This window comes from Lynx canadensis, chromosome X (genome assembly GCF_007474595.2).
Source record: "Lynx canadensis isolate LIC74 chromosome X, mLynCan4.pri.v2, whole genome shotgun sequence".
Taxonomy (NCBI): Eukaryota; Metazoa; Chordata; class Mammalia; order Carnivora; family Felidae; genus Lynx; species Lynx canadensis.
In genome coordinates, this window is record NC_044321.2 from 54,143,569 (window position 1) to 54,162,817 (window position 19,249).

Genomic DNA, 19,249 nt, shown 5'->3' on the forward strand with positions numbered 1-19,249 from the left:
TCAAATTCAGTGTTCTAAAGTCACTTGAAATAGTTGGCTCTCTGTGTAGTTGTGCATTTAATTCAACATACAGTAGATTCATTTGTTTCATTTTTCTTTCAGTTTTAAGGACTTCTTTTAAATTTTTAAAAAAAATTTTAAACGTTTATTTATTTTTGAGAGAGACGGAGACAGAGAGACAAAGTGCAAGCAGGGGAGGGGCAGAGAGTGAGGGAGACACAGAATCCGAAGCAGGCTCCAGGTTCTGAGCTGTCAGCACAGAGCCCAACACAGGGTTCGAACTCACGAGCTGTGAGCCAAAGTCAGACGCTTAACAGACTGAGCTACCCAGGTGCCCCGGACTTCTAAATTTTAATTTTGTTTCATGATTATGTGAACTATTTATATGACTTCAAGTCGTATATATAGAACTACTTGTATTTGCAGAAGCCTAGCTTCTCTATCTCCTCTACCTTATTCTCTCCTTTCCTTAATGGAAGCCTCTTTTAAAAAAAATCATATGACTTATTTCTTACATTATGTATGACTTAAATTATACTGCATGATTTATTTCTTATACATTTCTTACATTTAAAAGTAACATTCACATGTGAGTGTGTGTGCGTGTGTGTGCATTGAGCGCCTTTATAGCCTCTACTTTCTTAAATGAATGGCAGCATATTATAAAAACTTTTCTCCACATTGCTTTTTAAAAATTTTTTTTTCAACGTTTATTTATTTTTGGGACAGAGAGAGACAGAGCATGAACGGGGGAGGGGCAGAGAGAGAGGGAGACACAGAATCGGAAACAGGCTCCAGGCTCCGAGCCATCAGCCCAGAGCCTGACGCGGGGCTCGAACTCACGGACCGCGAGATCGTGACCTGGCTGAAGTCGGACGCTCAACCGACTGCGCCACCCAGGCGCCCCTCCACATTGCTTTTTTATTCAATACTCCATAAATAGTTCTTTAGAGATACTCCCATTCCTTCTTACAGATGCACAGTGCTCCATTATGTGAATACATCATACTTTGTTCAGCTAGTTCTATGTTGATGGATGTTTAGGTTATTCTCAGGTTTTTGCTTTTACAAGTAACGTTATAATAAACAGCTTTGTGTATATGTTCCTTTTGGAACAATGGAGTAGTATTTTTGCTACTCTATCTTTAGACTCCTAAAAGTGGCATTGCTTTCAGTGGATGATCCATATATAAATTTGCTAGGTATGGCCAGATTCATCTTCAGTAGAATGTAGTACTACTTTGCATTTCCACCAGAAGCGTGTGAATACTCTTTCCCCACAGTTTCACCTGCAGAGTATGTTGTCAAACTGTTGGATTTTTGCCAGTCTTAACACGTAAACATTTTTATTACAAGCAGTTTTAATTTGCATTTCTTTTTTTTTTATTTTTTAATTATGTATTTATTTTTGAAAGGGAGAGAGCAAGTGGGGGAGGAGCAGAGAGAGAGGGAGACACAGAATCCAAAGCAGGCTCCAGGCTCTGAGCTGTCAGCACAGAGCCCGATGCAGGGCTTAAACTCGCAGACTGTGAAATCATGACGGGAGCCGAAGTCGGACACTCAACCGACTGAGCCACCCAGGCACCCCTAATTTTCGTTTCTTATTAAAAAGTGTGTTTGAGAATTTATTTTTCAGAAGTTCTTTGAACAACTTTATTCTTCCTAGAATTTCAGTATACTGTCTTACACTTCATTTACCTGCAGCTGCTACCCTCTAAATATTGTGCCCATTGGGCCAAAAGTCATGGGAGAAGTGATCGTCGTATTTGTTTTCTTAGGAACTAGAAGACTCCTGAGTTTTAGTTACAGTAATCAAATTTGGCAGATGAACATAAGAGTTTAAAAGCTTTTAGTCTCATAATTCATTTTGGAAATGTTATTTGATCTGGTTTGCCAGATAACCTGGTAAAAAGAGTATAGATTAAGATTTATTTTGCTATTTCCCTGTTCTTCCCAGTTTCGCTTTAGGCTTCACATAATGCTTTTTTCTAGCCAGCAGAGGCCACCAGAGCCTATCAAAGAGCAGAAGAGCTACAGAATTGTGCCTATGTGAAGATGTCATTGCTGAAAGGTCTTTTTAAATAGCTTTGCAATCTTGCTAGCTTGTGTGTGTCCTGTGAAGATTTCATGCTTGAAAGAAACCAAATATTTAAGGGCAAGAAAGTGTCTGTGAAATTTACTTCATATTTTTTCCATCAAATGCTATCTCCTTTAAAAGAAATAAGCATTTGAGAATTTTAGTTAACCACATTGTTTAATGTCTGATAAATTAATGCCTTGCTAAAGACATAGTCCTGGGGCACCTGGGTGACTCCCTTGGTTAAGCATCCAGCTTCGGCTCAGGTCATGATATCGTGGTTTGTGAATTCAAGCCCTGCGTCGGGCTCTGTGCTGACAGTTCAGAACTTGGATCCCGCTTCGGATTCTATGTCTCACTCTCTCTCTGCTCCTCCCCCACTCACACTCTGTCTCACTGTCTCTCTCTCAAAACTAAAGAAAGAATAAAAAAATTAAAAAAAAGACATACTCCCTACTCACTAGGAAATGATGTCTTTGAGGAATGCTGTAGTTGATTACAGGCTTTAATTTTTTTCCCCAACTCTTCTCAGTTTGCAGGCCTTTCTGATATATCCATCTCACAAGACATCCCAGTGGAAGGAGAAATCACCATTCCTATGACATCTCACATTCGGGAATTTGACAGCTCCACGTTAAATGAATCTGTTCAGAATACTATTGTAAGTGAGACTAGTTGAAAGAACTTCTGTTCAGTATCATGGGACTAAATAACTAATAGCACTTTGTAATATTTCTTTTGTTTGGTTCACTGACTTTCAATATAATTTATTGAAATTTTAAGATTTTACTCTAGAGAATAATTTGGTATAGCCTTTTTGGAAAGCAGTTTGGCTATAATGAGTATTAAGAATCTGCAGATGTTAAAATATTTTTAAGCTGATAATTCTGCTCCACCTAGAGTATACGGAAATTTTTAAAAAAATATGTTTTTAAAATACAGAAAAATATTAATGTACAAAAATGTTCATCCCAGCATTCGTTATAATAGGGAAAAATTGAACACCAGAGGGGATATCAATTAAATAATGTTACATTTATGTGGTGGAATACCGAACAGCCATTAAAAATGTATTTACAAAGCACTGTTAATAACACGAAGAAATTTTTTTTAATGTTCATTTATTTTTGAGAGAGATAGAAATAGAGTGAGTGAGAGAGCAGGGGCAGGGGAGAAACAGAGAGAGAGGGAGAGACATGGAACTCGCAGTGGGCTCCAGGTTTTGTGCTGTCAGCACAGAGCCTGATGCGGGGCTTGAACTCACGAACTGTGAGATCATGACCTGAGCTGAAGTCAGACGCTTAACCAACTGAGCCACCCAGGCACCCCGACACGAAGAAATTTCTAGGTGAAAAAATTAGGACAGAATTATCTCAACTATATTTTGAGAGGTTATGTTTGTATTACTATATTCTTCCTCAAATGTCTTGATTCTTAAAAATCTGGCTTCTAGGCTTCATTTACCAGTTAAATTGGGAATGTTGGAAACTAATTTGTTTTATATTGTGAATAATGTGGTAGCTGGGGAGCAGGCTGATTGGCCCTTGGGACTTCATCACTTGTGAACTGAATGTCAGATGCCATGTTTTGCAGAGCAGACTTTAGTAGTGCTATTATTACTTTAATTTCTTTAAGGTATCAGAATGGTTATAGTTCTCTTTTACAGAGCTTTAAAAATCAAAATAGAACTGGTGGGTATGGTAAAGAGTTAAACGTTGGCCTAAGGAGTTAATAAAAAAGTTAATAGAAAAGCCCTACCTCTCTGGTTTGTTTGTATTGTGAAGGAGTTAAACTGGAATTGTAGTTCTAAAATTCCACATGAAGGATTCCCAGGAAATTAAAATAAATCTTAGCAAATTAAGTAAGGGAACTACTTGGCAACTTTGGTGATGACAATGCAGCAAGTTGTTTATGTCTTTCAGATGCGTGATCTAAAAGCTGTTGGGAAAAAATTCATGCATGTTTTGTATCCAAGAAAAAGTAATACTCTTTTGAGAGATTGTAAGTATATGAGGCTTTTGAGAATTTTCTGTTTTTCGCTTTATCTTATAAGTACTTTATATGGCTAAATTTCTTTTTTGTAATTAAAAAAAATTTTATTATGTTTATTTATTTTGAGAGAGAGAGAGAGAGCACGCGCGAGCGCAAGTGGGGGAGGGGCAGAGTGAGAGGGAGCTACAGAATCCAAAGCAGGTTCCAGGCTCTGAGCTGTCAGCACAGAGCCCAATACGGGGCTCAAACCCATGAGTGTGAGATCATGACCTGAGTTGAAGTTGGATGCTCAACCGACTGAGCCACCCAAGCGCCCCTATATGGCTAAATTTCTGTGGTAAGAAAACTGGATGAAAAAATATATAAATGAATATACAAATGAAAATTTGGGAAGAAATAAAAAAAATTAGAATGGAATTTCAGAGACTGGAAGATTTTGCTTAATATATTATCTTCATCAACAAATATAGTTTGTATATCCTCAACTGCTATAGTGGACACTGCAAAAAATATCTCTGGAAATTGTAAACACATAAGGACTTTTGTTCAATCAAAGAGCTGACAGTCTCCAAAGGAAAGGCAAAATGTTTAAATATTAAATTAGAATAACAGCTAATACCCATTAAGGATTAACAAAATTATTAATACCTTTATTGACATTTCTATTTTCAGAACTATTAGTCTGATGACTGCATTTTTTTTGTTCAAGAGTTCTATCAAAACAGTGCTTGCAGTACATTATGCTCTTATTTAGAATTTATTATTAAAATTGTTAGACCTTTTAGCGTTATTTTCATAGTACCCTTTATTAGAAAAATTGAATCAGTTGTGTGAGAATAGTAACAATGATGTTATACATGAGTGTACCTTCTATTTTGGCGGCATTTCAGCTATAATGTAGGGATGTCAAATATGTGGCATATATGCCGTCACTCTGTGGAGACTGGATGCAGCGTCAGAATCTTTTTCAACATAGTACACCGTGGGTTGGAGCTGACATGATTTGCTACCGCTGGTATGTGATGGAAAGAGCATGGACAGATCTGGGTTTGAATAGCAGTTCCATCCCTACCTGTGTTATCTTGGATAAGACAGTTAACTTTTCTGAGGCTCAACTTTCTTCCCCTGTTAAAGTGGAGATAATAACATACCTGCTGGTGAGGATTAGAGATCATGCATACCAGCCACCTTGCACAGCATCTGACATTTATTAGGCACTCCATAAATGATAGCTATTATTCTAGTGCCTTGCCTCTGCCTACACACACATACCTCTTTTTTAATCCTTACAACAACCTTATGAAAAGTTATGGCTCCTGTTTTACAGGTGAAGAAAACGAGTCTCCACGAAGGTGAGTGTCAGGATGACACAGGCAAAATTAGAACCCAGTTTTCAAGTTCAGTGCCCTTTCCATTCTACCACTGTTATCCCAGATGTGAAGATATCCTTTCAACTGCTGCTGTGGCTCAGTTCAGAGCAAGGTTGCTTCAGTGACAATGCAGAACCAGTGTGTTAACTTTGCAGATTAGTGATGATGATTAGCTGTGTCATATGTTAAGGTCCATTCTCAGACCTTGGGATACACAGATGGGCTGGCACAAAGGATGAGTAAGTCATGGCCCAGATTTGCACTTCTGCCCTGCTGTGTTAGCACAGTCCTGGGCAAAGTGGCAAGGAAAAAATTCACGACTTAAAAATCTTAAAAAAAAAAAACACAATGCAATAGGACTTTGCACCCATTAGGATGGTCATTATCAAAGAAACAGAAAATAACAACTACTGGTGAGAATATGGAGAAATTGTAACCCTCGTGCATTGCTAGTGGAAATGTAAAATGGTGCAGCTGCTGTGCAAAATGACATGGTGACTCCTTAGAAAACTAAGCATAGAATGACTATATGATCCAGCAATTCCACTTCTGAGTATATACCCAAAAATTGAAAGCAGGAACTCAAACAGATATTTGTACACCCATGTTCATAGCAGCATTATTCACAATAGCCAAAAGGTGAAAACAATTTCAAATGGCATCAATGGATGGATAGATAAACAAATTGTGGTGTACACACCATGTCATATACTATGTATTAATGGAATATTACTTAGTTTTAAAAAGGAGTGAAATTCTGACACAGGCTATGACATGGATGAACCATGAAGACATTTTGCTGAGTAAAATAAGCCAGTCGCAAGAGGACGTATATTATATTTTTTCACTTATATTAGGTACCTAGAATAGTTGAATTTCTAGAAACAAAGTAAAATGATGATTGCTGGAGGCTAAGTGGAGAGTTATTATTTCATGGGTTGGAGTTTTAGTTTGGGAAGATGAAAAAGTTCTGGAGATGGGTGATATGAAGGTTGTACAATGATGACTGTACTCAAAGCCTGTACACTTAGAAGTGACTCAAATGGTAAATTTTGTGTTTATATATATATATACATATATATACATGTATATATATATATAATATATTCTATATATGTGTGTTTATAATATATTCTATATATATATTCTACTAAAATAAAGATTTTTAAATACAGTTACAGAATTTTATTAATTAAAAAACCTCAGTGTATTTTTTAAAAGCCAGTATATTAATGTCAGTTGAACTTGAATTCACTTTTCAACTGATAAGTTCAAAAATTTAACAAGAACAATATTTAATCAGAGTGGTAGGATTATGATTTGTTTTTACATCTTCCTAACTTGCCACAGTGATATCAAAATTACTTATATAATATGAAAAAAAACCAACGTAAGTATGTACATATGCATACTTATTTAAAGTTATGTACATAGGAGGTTAAAGTTAGAAATGGTATATGTATCTTTTTTCATATTTGTTGAGGAAGGTAATTTTGCTTTAAGTTGTATGTTACTCATCTGTTGGCATATTAATTACCTAACAGCTATTAATTGAGAACCACTGTGCTTACACCTGATGTTGATAGAGCGATTTATACCTTTCAAAAGGCTTTCATGTTATTTGCTAAGGTTTAACTTTATAAAATTACCAATATTGGGCTGTTTTTTCACTTATAAGAACAGCGATTCAATACTAGTTCAATTTAATGATTATAAAAGGGAAGCAGTGTGGCAGAGTGGAAAGAACTTTGGAGTAGGAATCAGAAGATCTAGGTTGTGGTCCCACCTCCATACCTAATAAATATTTATATAAACTTGGGTAAGTCACTTCTCAGCTTCAATTTTCATATTCTTGAGGTGATCCTGATTATATTTGCCCTGTCTCCTATAGTGTCAGTTTGGTGGAATGAGTTAACTCTAGTGTTTCTGAGGGTGGAGCACCTAAGTCTCTTGACCCATGGCCCATTGGTCTTTATAGCATGCTGGAATGTGGCTTAGTAGGTGGAAGAAGGGTGATTTGTGGGATATGGAGTAAACAGAATTTAAAGGATATATGAAGAAGGGCATTCAGAATCAGGGAGCAGGGAGGGCAGGTAGAGGGGTAAGAGGTTGGAAGGCTTGGGCAGGGAGAGCCTTGATGTCTGAATTCCAAGAGTGGGAGAGGCAGATATTGGAATAAAGATAGAAAATTCTACATAGTTGTTTCCTAACAATCTTCTGTTTTTTGCTTGCCTTGTAGGGGATTTATGGGGCCCTTTGATCCTTTGTGTGACACTTGCATTGTAAGTACTTACATTTCCATCCTTTGTCATTTGAGATAGACTATACTTTTTTGTGTGGAGTTTCAAAATTGAGGGGAATATTGAATATTTCAGTTAGGACTTCTTTGACACATTATGCTCCTTATGATTTAAATCTAAAAAGTCAAGTAGGTTTCCAGATCAATTCAAAAAATGATGGAATTAGAGATGGGAAAATTATGCTCACCTGTTTACCAATTTCTTAGCCTGCTTTAGCCATTTTTGTTGAATAGATATTTGTTTACTCTCATGAACCTCCCTATCATTAAACTAAGTGAATTAAATATCTGTAGGTTTAAGCAATGTTTATTTGCAAACGTATTGTTTTTAAATCTTAACAATAATACGAATGAGAATAAATTAGAGTAGAAGTGGTACAGTTCAAAGCAAGATCATGTTTCAAAGTGTTAGGCTTTCTATACACATAGTACATAAAGGGAGAGGACAGGAAGAGCGAAGTTCCATTGGAGAAGGGAATATAACCATTGGTAGCGAGGAAAAAAAGTACTGCATTAGGATTCAGTTCTGGGTTCTCATCCTGACTGTGCTATCAGCAAAGCGATTTTGGGCTACTTAGAACCAAAATGTATATAATAATTTTTCCCAGTTTACAGAAAACTTTTTAAAAAAAAATTTTTTTAAGTTTATTTTTGAGACAGAGAGAGACAGAACATGAATGGGGGGAGGGTCAGAGAGAGAGGGAGACACAGAATCAGAAGCAGGCTCCAGGCTCTGAGCTGTCAGCACAGAGCCCAACGCGGGGCTCAAACTCACAGACCATGAGATCACGACCTGAGCCGAAGTCGGACGCTTAACTGACTGAGCCACCCAGGCGCCCCTACAGAAAACTTTTAAATACCTTCTCTTATTTTAACATCATAACAAGAATATTATTTTCTTTTTTTGACAAACAAGCTTAGGTTCAGAGAGATTGAGGACTGAACCAGGATCACACAGTCAGTGGTAGACCTGGGATTCAACCTCAGGTTTCCTTGACTGCCTGTTCTCTGTCTCTATGATTATTATACCTCTCTTCCCACCTAACCCCTCTGGGTCTCCTCTTCCATATCTGTAAAAGGAGATGGCTGAGGATCCTTTCCAGGCTTGATGTTTTATGATTCTAAATTCAACAAGTTTCTTACTGGCTTTTCTACCCACTTTTTTACTTTAAAGTTTATTTTGAGAGAGAGGGAGGAAGTGAAAGAGAGCGTGAGAGAGGAAGGGGCAGAGAGAGAGAGAGAGAGAGAGAGAGAGAGAGAATCTCAAGCAGGCTCCATGGGGCTTGATCTCACCAACTATGAAATCATGACCTGAGCTGAAATCAAGTTGGATGCTTAACTGACTGAACCACCCAGGCTCCCATACCCATTTTTTTAATGTAAATTGATCATGTGGTGATTTAGGTAATAACATAGAGTGCTTTTTCTTAGCCCTTTAATAACCACATCAAGGGCAATAACCTGGTGCCTTGATGGACAGGTTTATATTAGAATCTCTGCGCATGTACTTTTTTAGTTTTAAAAGTTTAACATTAGAGATTATGTAGTTTAACCCAATTTATTTGCAGAGAGGAAAACTGGAGTCCCAAGACATGAAATGATTACTCTAGTGTATGTATCTAGTGACAGAACTAGGATCACTTTCTGGATCTCCTTCCTTTGAGGCCAGTTAATGTTCTTCTATCATACCATGCTGAAGCGATAGAGATTCCAGACAAGTGATGAATGCCAGCATTCCTTGCATTGGATCGTCAGGACTCAGAATGGACTATGTACAACTGTAGAATACAAAAGCCTGTACTGGCAAACAGCATAGCAGGGCAAGACTTACTATGTGACTTGTCTATACTATGTAATGAAAAGAGCTTGGTGTTATTTATTATTTTTCTGAAAAAAATGACACTGAATCCAAGTGTTCTTGTCCAAAGTTCAAAACAGTTTATGTCTGTAAAATTCTTAGACAAAGAGAGGATATTTAAGTGACAGTTCAACTACTCTATTTTAAAGCAAAGTCTCTTAGTAATAATCTGTATGTTTTTATTTTTAAAAATTCACAGCTAAATAGGTTTATAGAACGTTTCCATTTTTGAATGTAAGAACTAAAGACTTAACCCCAGGATTACAAATCCAAATGTGTCTAAGGGCTAGAAAAGTAACCTAAATGTATTCGTTGGGAATTGGTGACCTGAAGCCCCTTGTGAAGGGAGCTGCTGCTGTGTCACCTGCTCCCAATTGTTGCTGTGTAGCAATGTGTTAGAAATTCTTCTGGTTTTTTAAGAAAATCCAGAAATACATATTTCTTTAATGTTTATTTTTTGAGAGAGAGAGACAGACAGAGTGTGAGCAGGAGAGGGGCAGAGAGAGAGGGAGACACAGAATCTAAAACAGGCTCCAGGCTCTGTGCTGTCAGCACAGAGCCCAATGCAGGGCTTGAACCCATGAACCACGAGATCATGACCTGAGCCGAAATTGGATGCTCAACCAAGTCACCCAGGTGCCCCCAGAAATACATGTTTTTTTTTTTTTTTTCAACGTTTTATTTTTTTTTATTTTTGGGACAGAGAGACAGAGCATGAACGGGGGAGGGGCAGAGAGAGGGAGACACAGAATCGGAAACAGGCTCCAGGCTCCGAGCCATTAGCCCAGAGCCTGACGTGGGGCTCGAACTCACGGACCGCGAGATCGTGACCTGGCTGAAGTCGGACGCTTAACCGACTGCGCCACCCAGGCGCCCCCAGAAATACATGTTTTTATGTGAAACCTCCCAACTTTAAAATAATGTCATCTTGGATTTAAACCCATGTTAAGCCATGTACAGACCAACAACCTCATGTCTGTGAGCCACATTTGGCCCTTCAGTTTATAACCTGTGCTTAACCAAAACGGTCTTCAGTAATGCATGTAAACATCTTAAGGCCATATGAGGCAACCCTTGTAGTCCTGAGGCATTTGGAATTTGAAATAAAGGAGCCTTGCTAAATATTTCTGACATCTTCCTTTTATACAGCCTACATATTACAGATCTCTAGGTGAGGTTTCAGACAGCTCTCTGATTCAATGTTGGACAACCCATGCCTTAACTTTATTGCTCTAAATAAAAGATGAAGCATTTCTCATGCCATTTCCTTGTCACAGAATGCTTCAAAGAAGCTCTGTAGATAGTGAAAAGGATGGAGGGCCCCAGTTTGCAGAAGTCTTTGTCATTGTCTGGTTTGGTGCAGTTACCATCACCCTCAACTCAAAACTTCTTGGAGGAAACATGTGAGTATTATTAAAATGCATTTTTTCCCTTGGCAGGTAGCGTCTCTTAGATTTTTTAGGAAGTCTGACTGTTAGGTATTTTTTAATATATATATATATGAGGGCTAAAGAGAAAAGTCTCTTAAAACTGCTGAACAGAGGATTTCTAGGAGGGGGCCAAGATGACAGAACAGCATGGAAGTTTTTTTTGCATCTCTCATCCCTGAAATACAGCCAGATCAACACTAAACCATCTTGCACACCTAGAAAACTGATTTGAGGATTAACACAACAATCTGTACAACCTGAACCAGAGAACTCAGCAGATATGCAGCACAAAGAGGTGAACTGGGGGAGAAGCCCGCGGAGGGCAGGGAGCTGTTTTTCCTTGCAGAGAGAAGACAGAGATGGGGGGAGAGTAGAGAAAACATTCCCCCCCCCCCGCCCAAAAGCAGCTGGAGAGAAAAGAAAGATTATTCAAGGGACTGAACAAAACAGGGAGAAAGGAGAAAGGAGAGGGTTTAAATTCCATTAAGACTTTATAAACAGGGAGAGTTCAGGGTCTGAAACTCTGCACTTTGATACCTGGTGGTGCTCTGGTGGGAAGGGCAAATCCCCAGGAACAGAGAGTGAGGTCCTTAGGGTCCTCAGGCCACGTGGGGAGAGGCGGTTCCCCTGCTGGGAGGACATTTGGTAGAGGCTGTGCAGCCTCCCCACAGGCAAAGGCCCCAGTGGACCCTGGAGAGCAACCACATTCACTGGTGCTGGAACAAGGACGTTAAGGGGGTAGACTGGTGCAGATGTGTGTTGCAATTTTCCATAATTCCTGAAATGCTGCTGCTACAAGATAGCACAAAATTTTTCCGGGGCAGGCTGGCACGTGGCCACAGTCTCTGGGCATTAGCAGCAACATGGTCTCCTGAATGTTCCTGGGGGTGGGCCAGCACCCAGCCATTGCTCAGTGAGACTCTCCCCCAGAGGGTCTGAGCAGGTCAAAGCCAGTCCCCCAGAAGTGAGGGGTTGGGAAACACAGCTACATCTGAGATAAAACTCAGAAGGGAGGTGCCACCTGGCAACCTGATGGCTTGGTCACAGACAGTGTAAAAGTGGGGAGTGGATGGAAGCCGGAGACAAAGGAGGGGTGCCTGATTTCTGGTCATGGAGAGCACAGAGTTCTGATACTACAGACTGGGTAGCTGGGTGACACGATTTTCACTCCTAATGCATCTGTGCATACACACCTACAGGACCACAACAATCAACCCCAGTAAGCTAAGCAGCACCATCTAGTGGAGAACAGAGCCATTGCACTAAGCCCTGCCCAACTGGGCCAACCTCACTCTTCAGGAACAACACAAGTAGTCTCTTTGCCTGCTTAGTTTACAGACTATAAAGTGCTTCATAGTTTGATTTCTAGGGGAAGCTGATATAATTTCAATCGTACTTAAGTCTACTGGTCCATCTATTCAATTTCTTTTCTTTCTTTTTTTATCCTTGAATACAGAAAGAGAAAAAATTTATTTTTATTTTCCATTTCTATTAAAAATATTTTTTTTCTACTTTTTTTTACCTTTTTGTAAATTTTTCAAGTTCTTTTTTAATTTCATCATTTCATTTTATTCTATTTCATTGTATTCATTTTTTTCAAATTTTCAAGCATTTTCCTTTTCTTTCCTTTTTTCTCTAACCTATCAAGCTCCTTTCAACAACCAGACCAGGACACACCTAGGATCTAGCATCCTTTATTTGATTTTTTGTGTGTTTTTAATTTTTTAATTTTAACTTTTTTTTACCTTTTTAATTCCTTTTCTTCCTTCAAAATGATGAAACGGAGGAATTCACCCCAAAAGAAAGAACAGGGAGAAATGACAGCCAGGGACTTAATCAACACAGATACAAGAAAGATGTCTGAACCAGAATTTAGAATCATGATAATAATACTAGCTGAGGTTGAAAACAGATTAGAATGCCTTTCCACGGAGATTAAAGCTAGTCAGGATGAAAATAAAAATGTTGTAACTGAGCCTTAGTCTTGAATGGATGCCACAGTGTCAAAGACAGATGAGGCAGAGCAGCAAATAAGCAGTATAGAAGACAAACTTATGGAGAACAATGGAGCAGAAAAAAAGAGGGAGACTGTCGTAGACTCTGTGTCTAATGTTCTCTCTTGTCTAGCAAGAGAGCGGGACACAGGATGAAAAAACAAGATTGCTAATGTCTGGGAAAAGACAAGAGCCCCAAATAAGAGTCCTTGCCCTGTTTTTATTAGGATAAGAAGGCTTACAAACATGGTGATGGGCATGCGCAAAGAGACAATAAATCTGTGAACTTTAACTTGTGGTTGTGAGGGAAAGGGGGTCCTGAAGACATTTGGGGTTAGGGGTTTGGGCTAATACAAAGCAAAATGCTGATGCCAGGCAGTCAGGTGGAAGGTTGTTTATAGCGAACATGAGGCACCACCTCTGTTTATCTTAGCTAGCCTAGGGGAATGAGACAGGTAGGACACGTGACCTCAGAGTTAACAAGGCACCTTTTCTTTTGTTAATCATCTTTGCTCTGGTCTACTTCACCTGTAGCGCAGCGGTCTATAGCCCAATTTACCTGTTTACCTAACTTGGTCCTTCCTTCCTGTGAAAGCAGCATTCTGTTATAGTACTAAATTGTGGGGTGCTTCCACCCTGAATATTTAATCTTGTTTATTTCATATACCTATGTATTGGGTTCCTTTGTACCTCCCTATTCTTGGTTGCCTTGTCTTTTTTACCCAAACTCAGATGTGAGCATCCAATGGTTTTGTACTTCTTTATGCCTTGTTAACCCATTGATGTAAGCCCGGGGGATTTATAAGCTTATTCCCTACAGGGGACTAAGGCAAAGAACATGATTTAAGAATTAGAGAAATCAGTGACTCATTAAAAAGGAACAACATCAGAATCACAGGAGTCTCAGAAGATGAAGACAGAGAAAAAGGGGTAGAAGGGTTATGTGAACAAATCATAGTGGAAAACTTTCCTAGCCTGGGGAAAGACACAGACATCAAAATCCAGGAAGCACAGAGGACTGCCATTAGATTCAACAAAAACCGACCTTCATCAAGGCATATCATAGTCAAATTCACAAAATACTCAGGCAAGTAAAGAATCTGAAAGCAGCAAGAGGAAAAAAGTCCTTAACCTACAAGGGAAGACACATCAGATTTGCAGCCGACCTAGCCACAGAAACTTGGCAGACCAGAAAAGAGTGGCAGGATATATTCAATGTGTTGAATTGGAAAAATATGCAGCCACGAATTCGTTATCCAGCAAGGCTATCATTCAAAACAGAAGGAGAGATTAAAGTTTCCCTGAGAAACAAAATTAAAGGAGTTTGTGACCACTAAACCAGCCCTGCAAGAACTTTTATGGGGGACTCTGAGAAGAGAAAAGATGGAAGAAAAACGACCAAAAGCAACAAAGACTAGAAAGGACCAGAGAACGCCACCAGAAACTCAAACTGTACAGGCAACATAATGTCAATGAATTCATATCTTTCAGTACTCACTCTAAATGTCAATGGACTAAATGCCCCAATCAAATGACATAAGGCAACAGAATGGATAAGAAAACAAGATCCATCTAGATGCTGTTTACAAGAGACCCACTTAAGACCTAAACACACTTTCAGATTAAAAGTAAGGGAATGGAGAACTATCTATCATGCTAATGGTCTCCAAAAGAAAGCTGGAGTAGCCAAACTTATATCAGACAATCTAGAGTTTAAAATAAAGACTGTAACAAGAGATGAAGAAGGGCATTATATGATAATTAAGGGGTCTATTCACCAAGAAGACCTAACAGTTGGAAACATTTATGTTCCAAATGTGGAAGAACCCAAATATATAAATCACTTAATCACAAACATAAAGAAACTCATTGATTATAATACCATAATAGTCAGGGACTTCAACACCCCACTTACAGCAATGGACAGACCATCTAAACAGAAAATCAACAAGGAAACAATGGCTTTGAATGACACACTGGACGAGATGGACTTAACAGATATATACCGAAGATTTCATCCTAAATCATTGGAATACACATTCCTCTCCAGTACATGTGGAACGTTCTCCAGAATAGACCACATACTGGGACACAGATCAGCCCTCAACAAGTAAAAAAAAAAAAAAATTGAGATTATTCCGTGCATATTTTCAGACCACAACACTATGAAACTCGAAATCAACCACAAGAAAAAATGTGGAAAGATAAATAATTGGAGACTAAAGACCATCCTACTAAAGAATGAATGGGCTAACCAAGAAGTTAAGAGGAAGTTAAAATGGAAGCCAGTGAAAATGAAAACAACACAGCCCAAACCTTCTGGGACACAGCAAAGGCGGTCATAAGAGGGAAGTATATAGCAATCCAGGCCTTCCTAAAGAATGAAGAAAGGTCACAGAGACACAACCTAAGCTTACACCTTGAAGAGCTGGAAAAAGAACAGCAAGTAAAACCCAAAAACAGCAGAAGAGAGGAAATAATAAAGACAAGAGCAGAAATCAATGTTATCAAAACCAAAAAAAACAGTAGAACAGATCAATGAAACCAGAAGTTGGTACCTTGAAAGAATTAACAAAATTGATAAACCCCTATCAAGTTTATCAAAAAGAAAAAGGAAAGGACCCAAATAAATAAAATCAAGAATGAGGGAGGAGAGATAACAACCAAGATAGCAGAAATAAAAAAAATAAATAAGAGAATATTATGAGCAATTATATGCCAATGAAATGGGAAAGCTGGAAGAAATGGACAAATTTCTAGAAACATATACACTATCAAAACTGAAACAGGAAGAAATAGCAAATTTGAACAGACCCATAACCAGTAAAGAAATCAAATTAGTAATCAAAAATCTGCCAAAAAAAAAAAAAAAAACAGAGTCCAGGGCCAGATGGCTTTCCAGGGAAATTCTACCAAACATTTAAGGAAGAGTTGACACCTATTCTCTTGAAGCTGTTCCAAAAAATAGAAATGGAAGGAAAACTTCCAAACTCTTCCTATAAAGCCAGCATTACCTTGATTCCAAAACCAGAGACCCCAATAAACAGGAGAACCATAGACCAATTTCCCTGATGAACATGGATGCAAAAATCCTCAACAAGATATTAGCCAACCAGATCCAACAATACATTAAAATTATTCACCAGGACCAAGTGGGATTTATACCTGGGTTGCAGGGCTGGTTCACTAGCCACAAAACAATCAATGTGATACATCACATAAATAAAAGAAAGGACAAGAACCACATGATCCTCTCAATAGATGCAGACAAAGCATTTGACAAAATACAGCATCCTTTCTTGATAAAAACCCTCAAGAAAGTAGGGATAGAAGGGCTTTTACCTCAAGATCATACAAGCCATATATGAAAGACCCTCTGCCAATGTCATCCTCAATGGAGAAAAACTGAGAGCTTTCCCCCTAAGGGCAGGAACAAGAAAGGGATGTCTACTCTCACCACTGTTACTCAACATAGTATTGGAAGCCTTAGCCTCAGGATTCAGACAACAGAAAGAAATAAAAGGCATCCATATCAGCCATGAGGAGGTCAAACTTTCACTCCTAACAGGTGACATGATATTCTATGTGTAAAACCCAAAAGATTCCACCAAAAAACTTCTAGGGTTGATCCATGAATTCAACAAAGTGGCAGGATATAAAATCAATGCATAGAAATCGGTTGCATTCCTATACACAAATAATGAAGAAACAGAAAGAGAAATCAAGGAATCTATCCCATTTACAATTGCACCAAAACCCATAAAATACCTAGGAATAAATCTAACCAAAGAGATGAAAATCTATGTGATGAAAACTATAGAAAGCTTATGAAAGAAATTGAAGAAGACACACAAAAAAATGGAAAAAATGTTCCATGCTCCTGGATAGGAAGAAGAAATATTGTTGAAATGTCAATACTACCCAAAGCAATCTACATATTGAATGCAATCCCTATCAAAGCAACATCAGCATTCTTAACAGAGCTAGAACAAACAATCCTAAAATTTGTATGGAACCAGAAAAGACCCTGAATAGCCAAAGCAATCTGGAAAAAGAAAACCAAAGCAGGAGGCATCACAATCCCAGACTTCAAGATGTATTACAAGGTTGTAATCATCAAGACGGTATGGTACTGGCACAAAAACAGACACTCAGATCAACAAAACAGAATAGAGAACCCAGAAATGGACCAAGAAACATATGGCCGACTAATTGTTGACAAAGCAGGAAAGAATATCTAATGGAATGAAGACAGTCGCTTCAGCAAATGGTGCTGGGAAAACTGGACACCAACATGCAGAAAAATGAATCTGGACCACTCTTACACTGTACAAAAAAATAAACTCAAAATGGATGAAAGACTGAAACGTAATACAGGAAGCCATCAAAATCCTAAAGGAGAAAACAAACAAAAGCCTCTTTGACCTTAGCCATGGAAAGTTTTTACTCGACAGGTCTCCGGAGCCAAGGGAAACAAAAGCAAAAATGAACGATTGGGACCTCATCAAAATTAAAAGCTTCTGCACAGCAAAGGAAACAATTAGCAAAACTAAAAGGCAACCTATGGAATGGGAGTAGATATTTGCAAAAGACATATCAGAATAAAGGTTTAGTATCCAAAATCTATAGAGAACTTTTCAAAGTCAACACCCCAAAACCAAATAATCCCATGAAGAAATGGGCAAAAGACATGAATAGACACTTCTCCAAAGAAGACATCCAGATGGCCAACCGACACATGAAAAATTGCTCAGTATCACTCATCATCCAGGAAACCACATTGAGATACCACCTCACACCTGTCAGAATGGCTAACATTAACAACTCAGGCAACAACAGATGTTGGCGAGAATTTGGAGAAAGAGGATCTCTTTTGCACTACTGGTGGGAATGCAAACTGGTGCAGCCACTCTGGGAAACAGTATGGAGGTTCCTCAAAAAATTAAAACTAGAACTACCCTCCGACCCAGCAATTGCACTACTAGGTATTTATCCAAGGGATACAGGTGTGCTATTTCAAAGGAACACAAGCACCCCAATGTTTATAGCAGCACTATGGACAATAGCCAAAGTATAGAAAGATCCCAAATGTCCATCAATGAATGAATGGATAAAGAAGATGTGGTGTATATATATATATATATACATATATATATATATATATATATATACACACATATACATACACATACACATATATATATACATACACATACATAAACAATGGAGTATTACTCGGCAATCAAAAAGAATGAAATCTTACCATTTGCAACTATGTGGATAGAATTCGAGTGTATTATGGTAAGCGAAATTAGAGAAAGACAAATATCATATAACTTCATTCATATGAGCTCTGTAAGATAGAAAACAGGTGACCATAAGGGAAGGGAAGCAAACATAATATAAAAACAGGGAGGGGTACAAAACTTAAGAGACTCTTAAATATAGAGAACAAACAGATGGTTGCTGGAGAGGTTGTGGGAAGGGGGATGGGCTAAATGGGTAAGGGGCTTAAGGAATCTACTCCTGAAATCATCATTACCCCATGTGCTAACTAACTTGGATGTAAGTTATAAGAAATAAATAATAGAAAAAATAAAAATAAATTTTTAAAAAATTGAACAGAGATAACTTAGTTTAGTTACCTTACCTTAAATTATCTACAGTCCTTTGATAAGCTTCAGATGCTATGCCCAGCTCATGAAATCATATGGAGAATATTTTGTGTTACAATATTATGTCTGGTGATGGCAGTGTAGGAGGATGCTGGGCGCACCACATCATGCTGATCACTTAGATTCCACCCACACCTGACTAAATAACCCAGAAAACTAACAGACTAGCAGAACAGACTCTCCAGAGCCAAGCATAGACACGAGGCCCACGGAAGAGGGTAGGAAGGGCAGAGAGGCGGTGCACGCTACACGGACTGGTGGGAGGGATCCGGGGTGGCGTAGGAGCAGCCTGCCCGGCAAGGCAGAGCCCCCGAGTCTGATTTGCAAAAGCGGAGGGGCTGGACTGCATGAGTTATGACAGCCAGCGGGACTTAACATCTGGAATGTTAAAAGTCAGCGGCTCTTTTCGGAGAGCAGAGAGGACACCAGGAGGAAGAAGTATTGAGCCCCAGAAGACAGCTCAACTCAGCAGGGAACAAAGGTGCTGGCCAGTGCCATCTCCTTCGCCCACCCCCCAGCCAAAACCCCAAAGGGAACCAGTTTCTGTCACCAAA

At 38.7% G+C, this 19,249-nt stretch overlaps 1 protein-coding gene across 1 annotated transcript in view; it reads left to right on the forward strand.

The window, feature by feature from the left end:
* Positions 1-1,744: 1,744 nt before the first annotated feature.
* The window catches only part of YIPF6 (Yip1 domain family member 6), a 28,464-nt gene continuing 10,959 nt past the window's right edge, over positions 1,745-19,249 (forward strand). Inside the window, exons 1-5 of the mRNA XM_030304804.1 lie at positions 1,745-1,762; positions 2,580-2,738; positions 4,000-4,078; positions 7,679-7,721; positions 10,874-10,999. Coding sequence (XP_030160664.1) covers positions 1,745-1,762; positions 2,580-2,738; positions 4,000-4,078; positions 7,679-7,721; positions 10,874-10,999 — 425 coding nt within the window. The remainder of the gene's footprint in view (positions 1,763-2,579; positions 2,739-3,999; positions 4,079-7,678; positions 7,722-10,873; positions 11,000-19,249) is intronic.